The sequence below is a fragment of the Orcinus orca genome, chromosome 8 (assembly GCF_937001465.1).
Source record: "Orcinus orca chromosome 8, mOrcOrc1.1, whole genome shotgun sequence".
Classification (NCBI taxonomy): domain Eukaryota; kingdom Metazoa; phylum Chordata; class Mammalia; order Artiodactyla; family Delphinidae; genus Orcinus; species Orcinus orca.
The window spans coordinates 35,752,409-35,773,012 of NC_064566.1; the positions used below are offsets into that span (position 1 = coordinate 35,752,409).

General features: G+C 48.9%; 1 protein-coding gene across 1 annotated transcript in view; it reads right to left on the reverse strand.

The window, feature by feature from the left end:
• The window catches only part of SLC6A5 (solute carrier family 6 member 5), a 55,395-nt gene that overhangs the window by 26,354 nt on the left and 8,437 nt on the right, over positions 1–20,604 (reverse strand). The window contains exons 6-8 of the mRNA XM_049713508.1: positions 12,999–13,140; positions 9,730–9,862; positions 1,231–1,365 (exon numbers count right to left, since the gene is read on the reverse strand). Coding sequence (XP_049569465.1) covers positions 1,231–1,365; positions 9,730–9,862; positions 12,999–13,140 — 410 coding nt within the window. The remainder of the gene's footprint in view (positions 1–1,230; positions 1,366–9,729; positions 9,863–12,998; positions 13,141–20,604) is intronic.

Below are 20,604 nucleotides of genomic sequence, written 5' to 3' on the forward strand. Positions count from 1 at the left end.
GGCGATTTCTTTTAATTGTCCTCATTAAACTCCAGAAAGCTACTCAAGAGTTCGAGCTATAGATTTATATGATTTGATATGGACTTCCTATCCTTTTTATTAATTAAAACTGCTTTTTAAATTGTGCTTAACATATGCAAAGAGAAAGTTCAAGTGTGTGCTGGCAAAGCCTGTACCACAACCTCCATTCTCCCATGCTCCTCACTAACAAAGCTGTGGTTTTATTTAAAGGCAGCCATATGTCCGGCCAAATGGCCAACTCCCAGAATCAAGGAGAGGTGCAGCTGAGAGGAAATCATCATATGACTTAGTTTCTGGCCAATGATGAGAAAATCAAGTGTTATGTGGAATTTCTGGGCTTTCTCCTCTTTTAAAGAGAAGGAAGATGCCTATCTCTGTCTCTTCCCTCACTGCTTTGTGCCACCTGGAATGCTGACATGATTGGTGGAGCTCTGGCAGCTACATGGCCGCTATTCACTGAGGATGGTGGGGCGGAAAGACAGGAACCTGGGACACTGTGGAGCCACCCAGCCAGGGCTTGACTATCTACCACTGGGCTGCAAGTGAAATAAACTTTTGTTAAAGCTGCCATTATCTGGAGGTTTTTCATTATGTGCAAACTCAATCCTAGTTATGCTTTCTTAAAATCTTCTGGAAAAGCAGATTTTTCTTTAAGGTGAGAAAATGCATTTCTTATTAAACAATCACCCCCTCATGTGAAGTTCTGGGGGTTGAGAATTTTAGAGTAAGATATGCCTGTACAGAATATGCCAAGAGAAAGTGTAAGTGTGTGCTGGCTCTGTGTCTCAGTGTGTCAGAAGTATTCAAATCTGTCTGAGCCCTTTAAATTATAATTGCTTGCGGTTTGCCTAAGTGCTATTATTTTCCAACCAGGAAAACTCCATTTCCAACACACTATAATTAGCAACAGATAAGTGGCATGAGGCGCCCAAAGCTATTAAGGGAATTTCATTCTTCATTTCAGCCTCTGCAGCCTCCCAGGCATAGGACAACTATTCCAGGAATCTGAAACCCCCAGCTGCTCAGTTCTCATTAAAAACTTCCAGAGTGTGTAACATTTCAAGATTATCAGGAGTTTGTAAAGGCAAACAGTGAAATGCCCTGTGGGCGGAGGTCTGACCCCTTCTGCTAAACAGTGTCCTGCAGCAGGACCCACCCCCATGTGCCGTTCCCCCCACAGGCACGTCATAAATGAAATCAGAAGCCCACCGTGGCATCCGTAAGTTTCTCCCACTTAGGCGTGATGAAGTACCAAATCCCAGCACCAGCTCCAGGCAGGGTAACTCCTCGGATGAGAAGAATCACCAGCACGACGTACGGGAACGTGGCCGTGAAGTACACCACCTGGAAAAGCCACCGACATGGGGGCAGGAAGGAGCAGACACACGGAATGTGACCAAAGGAGCATCGACAGAGGCAGAGTGTGAGCTGCCACCTGGACGCAAGTGCCTGATAGGGTAGTTTTCCCCAAACTCTTCCAGGTCTGGGGACACAAGGAAGGCACTGGGACCAAAGGTGAATCAGAGAGAGCCAGAAATGAAGTCTTTTTTTTTTTTGCAGTACGTGGGCCTCTCACTATTGTGGCCTCTCCCGTTGCGGAGCACAGGCTCCGGACGCGCAGGCTCAGTGGGCCATGGCTCACGGGCCCAGCCGCTCCGCGGCATGTGGGATCTTCCCGGACCGGGGCACGAACCCATGTTCCCTGCATTGGCAGGCGGACTCTCAACCACTACACCACCAGGGAAGCCCAGAAATGAAATCTGGAGGGGGACACCCAAGACTGTGGATTGAGTCAGCCTGCAGCGCAGAAGTGGACAACTCCCTAAGGACCAACTGAAAGAGAAAGGTTATGTGCCCCCCTCCTCCCTAACTCCTAGCCCACCCTCTGCTTCAGGCCCCAAATCCCACCATTAGAGATTAATTTCTTTATCTTAAGTTTTCCATCCTTGTTTATACACACACCCTAAGTGAGGCAGCCTAGTGACATGAGAGAACCATGATCTTAGAATTAGACATATTTAGGTTCAAATAAAATCACATCTCTGGCCCTGAGTAGCTATGAGACTTAGGTCAAGCTAATCAGCTCTCTGAATCTCAGTTTCTGCAGCTGTAAACTGGGGATAATAGCACGTTTCTTAAAATAATTGAGGATTAAATGGGCCCCTAGCACAGCACCTAACTTGTAACAGATGGTCATTCAATGCAGTTAAGTTCAACAAGCATTTATCACGGCCTACTATGGCCTGGGAGCTATGCCAGGGCTTAGATGCATAACGGTGAAGGAACTCGACCTCGGAGACCCAGAGACAATGTCTGAATAATGGGCTAAGCAGTTCCAAACAGGACACTGTGAAGTCCTGGGGAAGACACTGGGTTCAATCCAGGAGAGTACAGAAAGATGCATGGCGATGACGTGCGAGTCGGATCTTAGAGGCCAAGTGCAACGCAGAGGAGGTGAGGTGAGGTAGGAAGGTGAGGGAAGAAAGTGGGAAAGGCAGGGGTGAGGGCAAGGCCCTAAATTCACTAGGAGCACAGCACACAGTTGAGACTAAGAGCAATGGGGCACTAGAGACATGGAAGGAGACAGGTCGTGGAGGCCCTGAGTACCAGCCAAAGGAGACTCCTGGATTCTGAACGAGAGGGAAGGACCAGAGCCAAGAAATATTTGGGAAGTATCATCAGCAGAACTTGGGGGCCATGGTTGAATGGGGATGAGTGAGAGGCACCTTCCTTATCTGTCAATCAAACCTCAGAATGGGGCTTCCCTGGTGGCGCAGTGGCTGAGAGTCCGCCTGCCAATGCAGGGGACACAGGTTCGTGCCCCGGTCCAGGAAGATCCCACATGCCACAGAGCGGCTGGGCCCGTGAGCCATGGCCACTGAGCCTGTGCGTCCGGAGCCTGTGCTCTGCAATGGGAGAGGCCACAACAGTGAGAGGCCCACGTACCGCAAAAAAAAAAAAAAAAAAAAAAAAACACCTCAGAATGCAGGAAGGGCTTGGGACCAGGATTCAGTAGACAGAGAGAAGAGCAGACTGGGAGAGCTTGGGCTCTGCACTCCAACGGGCCTGAGTTCAAACCCTAGCTCCATCACTTATGAGCTGGGCCACCTTGGGAAGTGACTTAACCTCACTGAGTCTCAGTGTCCACACCTGCACAGTGGCGATAACAAAAGCATACTCCTCACAGGGCTGTTGGAAGAGCACAATGGGACGATGCATACGCCATGGAACAGGCCTGGGACCCTGGAAAGGGAAGTACCATTTCTGTCTTGCCAATGACTCCTAAATTTAATAACCCTCGCAACCCTCAGCTCATAGGCCAGTTACTTCCCAAAAGTACAGTAGGAGACACTTGGAAGGATGAGGCTAAGCTCCTGTCCTGGACCACCAAACCCTCCCTCATCCTCACCCACAGGATGGGCATAGACAGCCGGCTGAGCACTGTTGGTTCAGAGCCCCTCTGTGCTCACCCCCAGCCTTCCATCCTGGGGAACCCAGAACACCTGCCTCCGGGCAGGAGATAGAGTCCCCGTCACACGCTGGCTGCACAGAGCCCATGGCCTGACAGGGGCTCCAGCCCGGCAGCGACTGGCAGGCACTGGGATGTTTAAGAGATGAGAACTGATCCAAGGACTTGCAAAGGATGGATTGAGGGAAAGTTAGGGTTGAGATGAAGATAAATCTCTCGGGGTTACTTCTTATTAATCCAACAAATACACACATATGCATACATAGGCACACATATTTTTGAGCATCTAATATGTTCCAGGCACATGCTGGGCAGGGTGGCTGGGACGACGGCCATAATAAAGGGGAGGACAGGGAAGGCCTCACTGAGAAGTTGCCCAGGACTTGAAGGAAGTGAGAATGCGCCAACTGGATATCTGGGAGAACATTCCAGACAGAGGGAACCGCTGGAGTAAAGACCCTAAGAAGGGAGTGTGCCAGCCTTCTAGGGGCAGCCAGACAGCCGCTGTAGCTGGGCAGGGGCACAAGTGGGAGAGGAGGGCAGGGGTAGGGGTGGAGGCAGGGACAGATCCTGCAGAGCCTTGTGGGCCCGTGTGGGTGGGGAGGGGATGGGGAACTACTGCAGGGATTTGGGCAGAGGAGTGATACGATCTAACATTTTAGCTGTCACCGGCTTGCTGCGTCACGTTTACACTGCAGGGGCAGCGGTTAGGAGGCCACAGCAGCAGTCCAGGCAAGGGACAGCAATGGTTCCACCCAGGGTGTTTCAGGGCAGTTAGGAGAAATGATCAGAAACCGGATACACTGTGCAGGAAGAGCAACTGAAATTCCTGACCAATTTAATGTGGAGTGAGGGGGGCGGGAGGCAGGAGTCAAGGGTGACCCCAAAGGTTGTGGCCTCAGCAGCTGGTGGGCAGAGGTTCTGTCAGCTGAAATGGGACAGGCTGCAGGTCAAGGAAAGATAAGGAGTTATTTCTTCCTCTAAACCCAATTACTCGTCAAGGCCAAAGTCTTCCTGTCTACAGACCAGAGATGGGCTGGTCCCCTTTTCTCTGCACTGCTGCCACCACTGACCAGGAGTCTCCTCCCCGTTCCCCAGGACAGCAGCCCTCTTCACTCTTTGCCCTGAGGCACTGGAATTACCAGGGACCATGAAGGGGGCGCTCCCTGCTCCCTCCTATCCACCGCCAAAGCTGCTTCTCTCCTTCCCCTTAAGTGAAACCCTTCCACAGAAACCCAAAGGCATCTGACGTCTCAGGAGAAAATCACCCACCACACGATGACCCGGGCTGTCCTCCCAGCTGTCAGATGGGGCTGGGGAGAGGAACGCTACAGGGCCGGGTGGGGCCCCGCCAAGACAGAAGGGGCAGGGTGACAACTAAGGGGTATCCTCTTCACCTCCTGACCATGTGGAGCTGGTGGGAGATGAGGGTGGAAGGAGGCAAGGGAGAGGAGATGACATAGAAAGTGGGGTCCGGCAGGAAGAAGACCCCAAGAGTGGCACCAGTCTAACCGGCTGAGACGCTGCTCCCATTTGAGTGCGGGAGACAGCGCATTTCTGGAGTTCCCTCCGTGGATCAGCTCTTTGCAGTCCCATTTTACAGAGGAGGAAACTGAGGCTCAGGTTAAGCCTCTCACAAAGGGTTAAATATCTCACTCAAGGTCTCCCAGCTGGAGCCAAGATCCAAACTTGAAGCTTTCTAACCACAAAGCCTATTTCCATACCTTTAATGCCACTCGCTGGGCCACAGGATCAGAAATGTGTGAGGCAGGGCGGGGACTAGAGTGAGGCAAGGGAACACCCGGGGTGCACAATTTAAGGAAGCACTCACCCTCATGGGGCCGAGCCTGCACGTGCAGGAACCTGGGAGTGAGCGCCGCCTTAAATTTCACACCCTAGGCACTTGCTTGCCTCACCAGGTCCGGCCTTGGTATGTGGAATGATGCACTCACTTTGTCAATGGGGATTGCGGTGAACTGAAAGGGCACACAGTTTCATTTCGAAATCCGGGGATGCCTCTAATGTGAGTCAAGTGTTAGTCAGGTGTTTGTGGAGGTCTCTTCACAGCTAGTTCTCCTGTGTCACGGGGGCTTCAGAATGTACCTGTTTCAGGATGGACTGCCAGCAGAATTAAACTTGAACAGTAATGAATTATACTTGGCAGGAGTGACAATGACGAGTTGATCGGAGCCTGCTGGCCCGACACCTGGCAGCACAGTCCTCACAACGGGAGCCCTGAACAGGTGGTAAGGCCACTGTCCCCACCCCAGCCAGTGCCAGCTAATTAAGCTGGCTTTGTGTCCTCGCCATAACTCTCAGGCAGAGCGGCCCCTGAGGTCAGATGGGCTGCATTTGACCTTCAGGCTGCCTGCTGGTCGCCCGTGCCTCTGGAATGCTAGCTGCTCAAAGGGAGACTCAGGTCTCATAGGAAGCAACCGGCCACTCTTGTCTCCTAGGGCCCTGAACAGAGGAACGGAGTTTATCTTGCCGCAACAGAAGAAGGACATCTCTGTTGCTTAGAAATGCCAGTCTTGGTGGAACTTCGGTCACAAAGGAGCCCGTCATAATGAGGTGCTGCAGCCGTGCTTCCAAACAAAGCTCCGTGATTAATGTCTGCACGAGCCAGGGCACGATAATAAACCGGGAGGCATTATTTCCGGTGGTATTCCTCATTAAAAGAAAATCCATCATTGAACCCTAATTGGAAACCTCGCTCGATGAAGCAGAAAGATAACTTAGCAGATCTAAAAGAAAAGCTGACTTGCTCAGGGCTACTCAAAAATCCCCATTTCAGAGAGAGAGAGCCCAGAAAATCTAGCACCAAGGATTAAATTCTAAATCAATGCCAAGAACTGATTCTAACACATCCCCCCAAAACTGCAGACTGATAAGCAAAGAAGGATCTTAGAGAATATTTATCTTAACCTTGAATTTGCAGACGTGGAAGATGGGACCCGGATGCCTCCTGGGACTTGCCCAGCTGGTAATGACAGCTATTGACAGCAGGACGGGGTAGCAGTGCAAGGGTCCTGATTCACAGTGGGGGGGACTTTTATCCCCCCAGATGCAAATGATGGCTCCAGAATTCTGCATTTCCATCTATTCCTAACAGCCCCTCCTTGGGAGAGGATGTCACGTAGTGGAAAGAGTCTAGGCTTTAAAGGGAGACAGACCTGGGTTCAAATCCCAGCGCTGCCACTTAAAAGCTGTGTGACCGGGATTTCCCTGTGGTCCAGTGGCTAAGACTCTGCGCTTCCAATGCAGGGGGCCCGGGTTCCATCTCTGGTCAGGGAACTAGATCCCACATGCTGCAACTAAGAGTCCTCATGCCACAACTAAGACCCAGCGCAGCCAAATAAATAAATAATTTTAAAAATAATAAAGTAAAATAAAGTATTCGGGAGTTTGTGAGTAGGTTATGTGTAAATACTACACCATTAAAAAAAAAAAAAGCTGTGTGACCTCCAGCAATTTACTCTACCTTGATGCACCTCAGCTTCTCTATCTATAAAATGGGAAGAAATGTCCCTACCTAGCTGGTTGTTGGGCAGATTGAATGCCCTAATGCAGATGAAGTAGTTAGCAGAGTGCCTGGCACACAGAGTGTTCAACCAACTTCCCTTTCTCTTTCCATTTTCCCACCAGAGCCACTGCTTTCAAGATGTCATCACGGGGAAATATCCACTCAATACATCAGCCAATCATTATCACAAAAATGAAAAGAGTTAATGTCAATTAAGAACTGATCATATGCCAGGTATTTTTAATATATATATATTTATTATATATTTATATATATTATATATATATTTATATATTTTATATATATATATATATATATATATATATTCTCTCACCTAATCTTAGAACAGCTCTACGAGGTATGTACTATTATCCCCATTTTACAGATGAGGAAACTGAGGTTCCAATGGTTAAACAGCTTGTCCAGAGTTACACAACTAGAAAGTGATCAAGACGGGATTTGAACTCAGACTGGTCTGACTCTAAAGCCACCAGGCCATCCTTCCTCATGTCGCCAACAAGGCTGCTGTTCTGATCCTCCTCACCTAACACCTCTTCTCCTGCCAATCACACCATCTAGCCTATCCTGCTAGAGACCTGTCCGGCCACTTCGATTATGGTTGAAGGTGCCCTCTCTCCATCTCTAGCTATACGTGATGGTCCTGCAGTTCGATTTTGGCTGAGCAAAGACATGGTCCCTCTTGCTAAACAATCACCACCTGGCTGGCCCTTTTTTTTTTTTTTTTTTCGGTACGCGGGCCTCTCACTGCTGTGGCCTCTCCCATTGCGGAGCACAGGCTCCGGACGCGCAGGCTCAGCGGCCATGGCTCACGGGCCCAGCCACTCTGCGGCATGTGGGATCTTCCCGGACTGGGGCACGAACCTGCGTCCCCTGCATCGGCAGGCAGACTCTCAACCACTGCGCCACCAGGGAAGCCCTGGCTGGCCCTTTACTGCCACTCCAAGCTCCAAGTCACGGAAGGCGAGGAGCCCAGGAAACCTCAGGACTCACAGGACGTTACTGTGAGGGTCATGTTAACATTTCCTCATCTTCCTGCTGCCCTAGAAAAACAATTGCTCCAGTCTCATAATACTCATTCAGAGCTAGCAGGGTCCTCAATCCCAGCTCTCATTTTACAGAGGGGGAAACAGAGGTCAGAGAGGAAAAGTACCCCCAGCTCACCCAGCAAGTGTTCTGACAGAATCATGTTAGAGCCAGCAGGTCTTAGACATCGCCCAATCCAACTGCCTTCACTTTAGAAATGAGACAACCGAAGCCTCCTGAAATAGCTAAGATAAAGAAAATCCGCTTTCCACTTATCGGCTAAATAAATAAAAGCTAAGGGCAAATCCGAAGCTCAACCAGGTTTCATCGTCCAAGCGGAGATGTCCCTACACAGAAAACACCACGGAAGGGCTGGGGGGCTAGAACCCAGGTCTCCTAACCCCCAGTCTGGCTCTCTCCCCACCTGATGTCATTTAAGGGCACCACTGGCTCAGGTGACCCTGACCAAGCTGCCAGAATCCACCATTCAAGCCCGTGTGGAACCAGATTACACGGAGGGCACCAGAAAGAATTGTTATCAGAAGGCCCTCGTGAGCTTGTCCATGCGTCCAGGGAGAAGACAGACCGCTCTCTGTAGCTGATGGGTGCCAGGTGTGGGTGCCTGGTGGGGCCTGTGAAGCATGCCTGGGAGGTGAGAGGCGGCACGGACCCTCACCCCCGTGAGGCCGGATCCTTCCAAACGGGTTGTTTGCTATTGTGACCACAGTAAACCCTGGCCTGGACGACTGGACCAAGCCGAACTCCACAACCTATGGTCTCAGAGTCCACCATCACATTCTATTCCTTGGGCCGTAAAGACATTTGGGGTTTCATGCTGAGACATGCAAATGACCCTCCAGACGATGAACTCGTATTGGTTATCATCAAAGTGGTTGGTTAACCGTTTCACGGGGTTTTTCTAAAGCAGCAGGAAGATGAGGGGAAAACACTGGGACCTTTACCACAACATCCAGTGTGTCCTGAGGGACCCTGCACACCGTGCCTGCCGTGCCTTGGAACTGAGCTTGGGGTGGGTGTCCCACCACCTCCAAAGGACCTGCCAAGCGACTATCTAGCAAGAGGGGCCAAGCACGTGCTCGACCAAACTCCCACTGGCAGGATTATCGCCCTGTCATGCTGGGGGCACGTGGGATGGGAGAGTGTTGGGAGGGGGTTGGAGAAAGGGCACGAAAGACGGAGAACGGGGTGGTCAGGAGTGAGGAGAAGGAATCCCCTTCACAACTTTGATCTTCTTGCAGCTTCCTGGGAGGAGCAGTGACTAAGCTGGCAGCCAGACCAAGAAGCAAAAAGCCGGCAGCACCAACTCTAGACTTTCGGGAGAGATTGAATCATATCGGGGAGTGCCATCTGCTGAGTGAAGGGTCCCCACTAGGGAAGGAAGGAAACTCACCACAGAGCCCCCGCCATCCACTAGGAGCCCTGAGTACATCTGTCTCAGTTAACCCTTAAAACCTCCCTGGGAGAAAGGCATCATTATCCCATTTTACAGACAGCAGTGAAGTCACTTGTCCAAGGCCTCACAGCTACTCAGGGACGAGTCAGAATTCCACTCACGCCTCCCGACTCTCATCCCAGTGCCCTTTGGCTGCTCTATGACACAAACAGCCCTGGGGGTCCCAGAGCTTTCTCTCAGGTAAATACAAGTTCTTACTTTTCCTGAAGTCTTGATTCCTTTTGCCAGGGATGCATACACAATCACCCAAGCCAGGAAGAGGCAGAAGGCTAGTGGCCACCTGATCTCGCCAGGATATTCAATCCCTGCAGAAATCTTCAGCACAAAGTACCTATGAGTTGAAAGGAGAGAGAAGGGAGGGGAGGAAGGAGGGGAAGGATGAGCTGGCGGAGGTGACAGTCTGCAGGCTTTATCTTCCTGCAGAGCCTCAGACAAAATCCCAGCATCCCCACCCTCCCCATCAGGGACCTGATCAGATCAGGTTGTGAGGGATTTGCTGATCCGGGCTCCCTCCCACAGCTGTCTGCGGTGAGACCAACTGAATTTACCCTGCTTTTAATTAATTATGGCACTAAAGGGGCTTCCCTGGTGGCGCAGTGGTTGAGAATCCACCTGCCAATGCAGGGGACACAGGTTTGAGCCCTGGTCCGGGAAAATCCCACATGCCGCGAAGCAACTAAGCCCGTGTTCCACAACTACTGAGCCTGCACTCTAGAGCTCGTGGGCCACAACTCCTGAGCCCGCGTGCCACAACTACTGAAGCCCGCGCGCCTAGAGCCGCGTGCTCCGCAACAAGAGAAGCCACCGTAATGAGAAGCCTGCATATCACAATGAAGAGTAGCCCCCACTCGCTGCAACTAGATAAAGCCCGCGCGCAGCAACGAAGACCCAATGCAGCCAAAAATAAATAAATTTTAAAAAAAATTATGGCCCTAAAGGACCTACTGTATTAGCACAGGGAACTATACTCAATATTTTGTAATAACCTATAAGGGAAAAGAATCTAAAAAAGAATATGTGTGTGTGTGTAACTGAATCACTTTGCTATATACCTGAAATTAACACCATATTATAATTCAACTATACTTCGACTTAAAAAAAATTATTTATGGCCCTGGGCAGGCTCTGAACAAGGCTATGTCAGCTCCACTGTCATCTGGAGCTGCCCCAGGAGCAGTGCAACAAATCCAACAGCGTCGGGGGTCCTGGTGTAGCAGCCCCTGGAATGGGCATTATGGAGGTTGTTGTCTTTCCATAAGGACACATCAGTAACAGAAACTCTAAACTGTCAAGGATGATTTTTGTGTGTTTCTGTATTGTTCTACTCTTTTGTGGGAACGTATCCCAATAGTTTTTGTACAACTTTAAATTTAAAAAAATCAGTACAGAGTCATTATGGTAAAAGAATTTAAAATGCCGCTGTGCATTTTAGTTCAGGCTGTGATGAGCATGTCCCAGGGCTGAGGTTGGCTGAAATGTAAAAGCAGGGCTGGCTGGGCCTTACTCAAGGAACGTATTCGAAGACAGACAACCAGCCGCACACAGAAGGGGGCTGGCGCTCATCTGTAGCGGCTGCTGGCACCTGTGTGTAAGCTGAAGGTGGCGACGCCCACATCCCTGGCTAGAGGGCGAGCAGGCAGCCTCATCCCTGGGGACAGGAAGCAGCTTCAGAGACCATGAGTCATGACGCCAGATGGGACAATCCCCTCAACTCTGTGATAAAGTCACACAGCCTGGATGAAAGTGCTGTGCGTGTAGGTGGGTGTCTTTCTGTGACCTGAATCAAGGGCCAGCCAGCATCCAGACTCTACTGGACTGCAGACATGACGGCCGAGTGTCCTGACCTGCTGAGGGAAGTGAAAGGGACAGCACCCCTCCGGCCAGCTAGCCAGCAACACTGTGAGAGGCTGTTTTGCGGTTCACAAGAGCAACCCGGAGCTCTTTTAGTCTCAACTCCTGGGGCAATCTGGGCTCTAGAGTATAGTAGAAGTCACCAAGGGTGGAACCAGCCTGGGCTACCAAACCTTAGGGACCATACTTCTAAAGCACTGAAAAGGACCCCCAACCCCACAATGGGCAGGCCATCTAGCCAACAATTCCACGGCCCCTTGGCCATCTCAACTACTCCATGATTTAATAAGGGATATTGGATGGCCCCAAGAAGCTCCTGATAACATTCCCTCTTGGAAACTAAGACTGGTCCCAGAGGATTAGCAAAGCCACCAAAAGTAGATTTGCAAAACACTTCATAATATACCTGACCACATGGATTATGTGATCAGATTTCAGCCCACCACGAGGTCAGACTCCTTTCTCAGAGTTCAGGGTGAATCAAGGCCCACCCTCACTGGTCCTACGTTTTCTTCAAAGGGGATTATTTCTTCATCCAGCCTAAGTGCCCCCCTTCTGTTCTACAGGAAACATCCATGTGCCCTCTAAGTCCACAAGAGAGAAAGCTTGGAAGAACTAGTGGGAACAGTAGTAACCACTTCCTATTATCTAAGTAAAGGCCACAAACCAGGGGCCCCCTGACACATGCATTTTACGTGACCCCAGTGTTTCATCTGAATTTGTTTGCTAACATTTAAAGTGGGAGAGACACATAAAAACTCCTATTTGATTTCCAACTTCTCTTGTAAAATGGAAGCTCTGGCAGCACTGCCTACAATTCCCATAAGACAGGGGCCAGTTGGAGCTGAGCATCAGCAGCCTCCCTTCCACTGGGCAGACCTCCCCTCCTGTTGGCCACAGTCCCCACCATTCTCTATCGTCTTACCTCTACCTCCCTACCAAGCCCCCAAGTACATTTGAGTTTACAAGCCCCGACTTAAGGCTTAGCTAGAGAACATTATCTACTCTCTGTTGAACTCTGTCTCCATCTACCTCCCTTATGAAATAATTCCCTGAACGTTATTAAATCTTCCTGTGGTGGCTGAGGATTTCCTCAATCCCCAAACCTCAATCCCCAGTGTCTGGCAAAATGGACGAAGAAAGTAGAAAACTAAGACAGAACTGTTTAAAAAAGAAAAAAAAGGAAATAATTAGTTCTTCTTTAAACCAAATCACTGATCATGATTTGTTTCCTGACTTTCCTGAATTTTTGTCTCTCTTCCCCTCACAAGTGCAGAAGGAAAAAAATAAAACAAGTAAAAACAAAAAACAACCTAGTCAACTGAAGGTCTGCTTAGATCGCATCGGAGGAAGGTTTTGCAATGTTTTTGGCATCAGCGTCATGAACTACAGCAGCACCAATTCTGTTCCCACCAGCATTCAGCCAACTCTCCTCTCCAGGCCCACAGGGCAGAGTAACCCGCTCCCAGAAGCCAGACCAGGGGAAAAAATCTTCCTCCCTGAGCATCTGAGTAGGTAGGGAGGTACAGAGGGAGGCAACCCATCCCTCTAGTCTACAAGTTGGATAGTCACTAATTCACTGGGTTTCTCTTAGAAAAGTTTTTTAAAAATCTTACTTGAAATACTCTTCACTCCCACTGACAAATGTTTTGTTGGCCTGGCTGGTGAAATTAACCATTGTCAAGTTGGGATAAGCCATCATGCAGAAAGTTGAGTTCTTGATCTGTATTTTGGGATGGTCACTGATCACACAGGAATCTGTTTAGGAGAGGATGGAACGAAAACACAGTTAAATCTGTACAGAAAGTAGACACGTGTATCTCTCTAGCAACTTAAAAATAAAAGCCAAACATATTTGCCAAATATTGGAGAGTAGCTTTGCGAGGGTATTAACCGAGCAAAGCTAGACGCAGATGAACCCCCAAATTGTGTGCTATTCATCCCAGAGCCCCCAGTACCCCCCAGCAGTGCCCGGTCCTGGCAACAATGGCTCTCATTTCTGGAGCGCTCCCTACACGCCAAGCACTTTACATGCATTATCTCACGTAAGGCTCACAACAGCCTGTGCTGTGGGTACCATTGCCTCCGTCTTTCAGATGAGGGAAAAGCCTCAGAGGTTAGGTCATTCTACCAAAATCACACAGCTAATGAGGAAGAGAATCAGGATTCAAAGCCGGGTTGTTATGACTCCACAAAAAATAAATGGCTTGCAGAAATGAATTTTAATCAGACATAAGTAAAACTTCTGAAGCGCTCTACCACAGAAGGCTCACTAATAAGCCCACCTTGAACCTACTGCCTGGCACAATGGCCGACATACAGAAGTTCCCTAAGATACGTGTGCCACGCGCTTTCTGCACACTCGCATGTGCTCGTGAGTCTGCAACAGGACTGAACACAGTGGTTCTCAACTGCGAACGAATTTGTCCACTAGGGGGCACTTGGCAATGTCGGGGGACAGTTTTAGTTGTCATATTTGGGGAAAAGGGTGGTACTGGCAACTAGAGGGCAGAGGCCAGAGATGCTGCTAAACGTCCAACAATGCACAGGACAGCCCCACGACAGAGAATTATCCAGCCCAAAATGTCAATAGTGCTGAGGCTGAGAATGCCTGACCTAGGCTGGGATGGGAACAGGGAACTAATCAGGTGAGTCTTAGCATGTCAGGTACCGTGCTGGACGCTTTACCAATTATTATCTTGTGGAAGCCTCAGAAGACCTGGGAGGTGCCTAGGATGATCCTCATTTGAAATAGGAAGATACTGAAGTCTTCCTGACCACATTACAATGTTTCTATGATCACTTGATGGATATTTTAGATAAAGAGTCCACCGGGATTAATGCCAAAGGATATTAATTTATAAAGAGATGAAAAGTAACAATAACAACAATAACTAACACTTATATGGCACTTACTGTGTACTATTTTAAATGTCTTATATGCATTAACTAATTTGAGCCTCACATCACGCCTGCGAGGTAGGTATTGTTATTATCTGTATGTTACAGGTAAAGAAACTGGGCACAGAGAAGTGCGGTTGCTTGCCAAGGTCACACAGCAGAATCAGGAGGCAAACAGTCACTCTCTCTTTGGAGGCCATGCTCTTAACCACTTTACTGGGAAACAGAGAGCAGGGAACATAAACTCAAACACCTTCAGAAGCCAGGCTGGTGACACAAATTAGAAAGATATAAAATGGAGGGTAAAAAGGGGTGGCAAACAGAGAGTACGGTCTGCCCTCCGTATCCGCAGTTTTACATCCATGGATTCAATCAACCACGGATTGAAATTTCGATGGCGGTTGGCTGAATACTGTTTTCATTGTACTACACCATTTTATATAAGGGACGTGAACATCTGCAGATTTTGGTATCCGAAAGGGCTCCTGGATCCGATCCCATTAATACCAAGGGACGACTTACCAGCCAATCAGTGCCATGCTTTGCTAGGTGTCCTGATAAAAGATGCAGAAAATCCGGATATTTACATGAAATCTCTCCATTTTAAAACATTGGAAATAAGGCCAAATTGTCTTTAAGCACTGTGGACCAAAATGAAACAAAACAAAACCAAAAAAAAAAGCACGTGCAGCCTAGATCTGGTGCATGGACTCCCAATTTATGCCCTCTGTGGAACAGCAAAGTGGGTAAAACCATGGGTTCAGGAGTTCCACTAGCCCTGAGAGCTTGGATGAGTTCCTTAATCTGTCCAAGCCTCCATTTTCTGATAATAGTGTATCTAGTTTGAAGGTTGTTCCAAGAACCAAATTAAGTGAGATAGATCATGAATGGAAAAATTTCATGCAATGCTTAGCACACAGCTGGATTCAGTAAAACTTAGGCGCAATGCAATCGCCATTGTTATACCTTTGCATGGGGTGAGCATCTCTAATCCTCAGCATCGCCTCTCAATCCCACTTGCCAGCCGTAAATGATCTACTACCTCCCACACATCCCCCAGAATATCTCAGAATACTGGATAAAACTGCAAAGAGTCATTAAAAGAATCCCTTCCCTCTGATGAGTCCTTTAGACCAGAATTTTTCTAAACAGCAGTACTACTGACACTTGGGACGAGAAAACTCTCTGTTGTGGGAGGCTGTCCATGCATTGCAGGGTATTAGCAACATCCCTGGCCTCTGCCCACTGGATGCCAGGAACATCCACCCACCCCACCCCACCCCAGCCCAGTTGTGACAACCAAAACTGTCTATGAACACTGTCAAATGTCTCCTGCCAAAATCTCCCAGGTTTGAGAACCACCAACCACCATTAGAGTCCTCAAAATACCTTCTTACTCAAAACTATCTTCTTTAGTCAAATAACAGAGACTTTCAGGGGGAATCTCACCTCATAATTATCAACTATTTACCGAGGAAGCATTTGTCTCCCCCAGCAGGCACCAGAATGAAGACAATTAAAGGGCCATCCATAGCCCTTTTCTGTAAGTAAGCACAGAAGTTATTTCTCGCCCTCCTGCCCAAAAGTACGTCCCCTAAGACAGACGAGATCGCTAACACACGGGCAAACGCCAAATCGCTTGCTTCCAAAACTGGCACTGAGAAGCACATGGACAGCTTCCCTACAGAGCGTCTCTGGGTGTCTCTGGATCACCGCTCTCCCCTGCAGTGCAAGGTCACAGCGTCCCTGAGGCACTGCAGCAGTGCTCCCTGCAGCCTCAAGCCTCCTGCAACATCCCTTCCCACCACTGGGCGGCAGAGGCGCGCTTCCCAGCACACTGCGCCTTCAGGTCGGCCAGCAACGGAAGGAACGATGGGCCGTGTCATCGGCTAGCTCTGCGGCCCAGCAACCCTGAACAAAGAACAGCGATAAGGATCGTGCTGAATTGGAAGCTGTTCGAATGAGATTCTCCTTACGCGGGCAATTATGAATAAATGAAAGCATGTGAAAGACTGGGGAGAAAAGGAATCACTGAATTAAGGTTCTAATGAAAATTAAGCCATTCCAGAAACAGAAATGATATTTGTGCACTTCGCATTTTAAATGACCCAGCTAGCTCCCAATTTCAAAGAACCGTTGCTGGTCTTACTTGGCAGGCCATGGATTAGCCCTTCAACATTACAAATACCTGGAGGGTTGAATGCCCCTAAGGAAGACAGCCTCTCTCACAATCTACACCTGAGAAATGTGTGGCAAGCTCAGCCTCCACGGTGGACGGAGCCAGGGCTTTTGCCCATGGCCGGAGCAGGTACAGGGTCCTGGCATCTGAATGATGAGGTAGGGCTCCCAGGCAGTATGTCCCTAGCAGAGCTGAAGGGCCATGGGATAAACCCCTCCCTGCTATGAGTGAAGGTCATAATGGTGTGGGAATCTACCCCCATCTCCTGGGACAAGCTTCCCACTAACACAGGGTACGGTGGTTATGGGGTTGTAAGGGGGAGGGTGAGCCTGGAAGGTCATTTGTGGAACACCGCCCTGGGGGAGGGAGTTTTTCCATTTCCTAAACAAGCTTCTCTCAGTATGGCCACTTGGGAGGCAGCCTGGGACTGTCTGGACTCTGGTCTTGTCCAGCAGAGCAGTGGGGCTACAAAGCTATCCATGTCTCTATAAGTCAGGCCATCATCCCCTTTTCCAAGACACCCCAGGACCCCAAAGGATTAATACTTACACAAAGGATACCTGGCCCCAGTCAAGTGAGGATAACCCAGGGAAGGACAGATTGAGGGTCTCCACTAAGAGAGGGGAAAGGATTGATACCTCCATTTTCAACAAACAAACAAAAAATTTTAAAGCACTGGCTAAGAATGAAATAAGATCTGCCCAGCCTGTCCATATGTTTCCAGGGAACAGAGTGAAAAATGTCCATTGTCTCTCTCTGCTCAGAGCTTGCATCGTTTTTACGGTTTATACCAGTCGACAAGGTGCTTAGCTGTCTAATATCTTCACTCTGCCTTTCATGTTCCCTGGGATATTGTGAGCCAGGCAAAAAATTCCACAAAACCCGGGGGGGCCTGCACCCACACGCCTGGCCCAGTCACTGTGCTCACTATATATATGTGTGTGTATATATATATACATGTACGCATACATATATATACATATATATTCTCTGACTATAAAATAAATACACATCCCTGATAGAAAATGTAGAAAAAAAAGAATGGCCCCAAGTTTACCAGTTAACATTTTGTGTATCACCTTCCTATATGTTTTCTAGCCAGCACATATTGTTAGTAAAAATGAAATTATACTATAAATTGGTATCCTGCTTTTACATTTAACAGGATATGCTGACGATTTCCCTATGTTTAATGAATATTCACCTTTAAAGACTATAGAATACTTCATCCTATGGATGCACTATGATTTATTTGAACCATGGAATTATTGAATTTTTGTTACACGTCTGTTTCCGGTGTTTTCCTAGATTGTAAATATGACTGCAATGAACAATCTCGAATAGTCCTTACCTGTGTCTCTGATTTTCCTCTAACAATAGATCCCCAGAAGTGGAATTACTAAGTCAAACTACTGTTTAAACGAGCTTTCTTTTTTTTGCGGTACGCGGGCCTCTCACTGCTGTGGCCTCTCCCGCTGCGGAGCACAGGCTCCGGACGCGCAGGCTCAGCGGCCATGGCTCACGGGCCCAGCTGCTCCGCGGCATGTGGGATCTTCCCGGACTGGGGCACGAACCCGTGTCCCCTGCATCGGCAGGCAGACTCTCAACCACTGCGCCACCAGGAAAGCCCCTAAATGAGCTTTCTTTTAAACCTACAGAATCTCAGCTAAAAACATCAGTTAGGGAACAACTGGACAGATGTCACTCTGCCAGGGCTGATAGAATAGAACCTTCAGGAACCCTGGATGAGCAGAGAATCAGGGGTCATGAGACCCAAATCCTTGTGCTGGCTCTACCTTGAGACTTGTGGCCTGATACTTCCACCCTCTAAGGCTTAGAGTCCACTTTGTCACCTGTGAAACAGTGATCACGTCACCTGCCTCTTGGGACGTATAGAGCTCTTATTAGGAATAGCAGAGACATCATTTATGAAGCTGCTTTGTAGACTGAGAAGCATTTAACTTGGTCGTTAGGACCGTGGCCTTGGGAGGCAGGCAAACTTGGGGTCAAATCTAAGGTCTACCACAGAGCTCGTTTTATAAACTTGAGCTCCAGATTTTTCACCTGTAAAATGGAAATAATAATTAAACCATATGTTGGCTTGTTGTCCATCTTTTTTTTTTTTTTTCGGTACGCGGGCCTCTCACTCTTGTGGCCTCTCCCGTTGCGGAGCACAGGCTCCGGACGCGCAGGCTCAGCGGCCATGGCTCATGGGCCCAGCCATTCTGCGGCATGTGGGATCCTCCCGGACCGGGGCACAAACCCGTGTGCCCTGCAACGGCAGGTGGACTCTCAACCACTGCACCACCAGGGAAGCCCCTGTTGTCCATCTTAACATTGATAATATGAGTTAAAGGGTTTAACATGGTGCTTGGTGTGTAGTAAGTAATGCTGGCTATTATTATTAAGGTGCTGCACACATATTAGTGGATATTGTTGGCAGAGGAGAACGTGTTTCTGAACTCCTATCCCTCGCGAGGAACAGCTGTGGGACACACGTGACCCCTGAGGGAAGTGTCCAGGGAAGCTTCCTTGGAGGCTGGATCAAGACAACAGCTCTCTTTGGAAGAGGTACTCCCTTGGAAAGTAACTTCCGATCCAGACACAATCTGGGAAAGACAGGCAGGGCACTGGGATGACCTTGAGGTTTTTCTCCACTCCAGCCCCACATCCTAGAAAATGCACTTTGCCAAAACGACATTTTTGGGAATCCATTCCAGCAGCAGATTATTGGTTGTGAATCTGAGAACAGCTACCTTAAGTGGGGTATCTGAGTGGGGTTCTCTCAGACAGCAGCTTTGCAGAGGTGACCCTGAGTTGGTAGGGACTCCAGGGCAAAGAAGGTGGGCACTCCATTCCAAACATGGTTAAGGGCAGCTTAATTAAGGGATGTGGGCAAACACCAACCTGGTGGTTCTTACCCTTGGGGGCAGCTGGGGAACTGTAAAAATAGATTCCTAGGCTCCATCCCCAGAGAGTCCAACTTAGCTGGTCTGGGCTGGACCCTAAGTGATGTCTTGATTTGCTAGTTCCCCAGGTGATTCTCCTGTGTAGCAGCTTGGGCTGAGAACCACTGCGCTAAGTTAAGAATCCGTCCACGTGGAGATTGTAAAGATGAGGGCACTGAGGCCCAGAGAGTCTAGAGGCACTTACTCTTGGTCATTCCACTGGGCCGCACACCTGGGAACCCCACAAATCCCCATCCTCCCATTCTTGAGCACTCAGGTGCACTGGGTTTGAATTTGATGGGCGCACGTTTCCGGTTTCAGCTTTCCTGCAGTCTCGTTCAAAGCCTCTCAAGGTGGAGGCTGGACATGTTGTGTGCATACATGCACATGTGTGGAAAAATACTCCAGTGTGCATTACTGCCTTTAGGGATGTGCATCTCTCTGGGGTGTGGGAGGGATGGGTCATCTTTCTCTCTTACACACTCAAAGCATTTAAGTAACTTCCTACTTCTGCAGTGTGCAGGCTGTCAGGGCAAAAGTGCTGGTTTGGGGGACCAACACTAAAAGCCAATCATACAGAGACCACAAGATTCTGACTTCAGCCAGATCCAGCTTAAAGGGAATAACAGCTCCGCTGGGGAGAGAAGAAACTACTTGCTTATTGGTGCCCATTAAAATGATGAGCACCTGCAAAGGCAACTGATACTAGCACCTTCTATTTGTATGTTTTTCCAACTATGATCATATCCTCCGTTTCTTTTCTCCTTACAGAGGTAAGTAGGATGAAGAATGTTGTTAGTAGTTCTATTTTTCAAATGAGGAAAACTGAGATCCAGAGAGAAGTTACCTGACACAAACACATGCACCATCAGGGGCAAAACGTCTTACAGATCAGAAGCCTTGCCAGCCACTCTGCTGTTCCTCCTCACCGTCACGCCCTTGCCCTTGACCCAACAAGCTGACAGTTCCCCCAAGTCCTCAAGTCCCAGTGGATTTCAGGCCCGAACCAGCCTTCCCCCAGGCACACGCCTTGCCTCCCTGGGCAGCCTTCCCCTCTTCTAGGTTAGGTCTTCTATCACAGGTCCTCAGTTTAAGCGTCTCTTCTCATGTTTACCTCATGCACTGGGCAGCATTTTGTGAAGTGTGGACCCAGGATCACAAGCATCGCTCCCCTAGATGCTAGACCCCATTGCT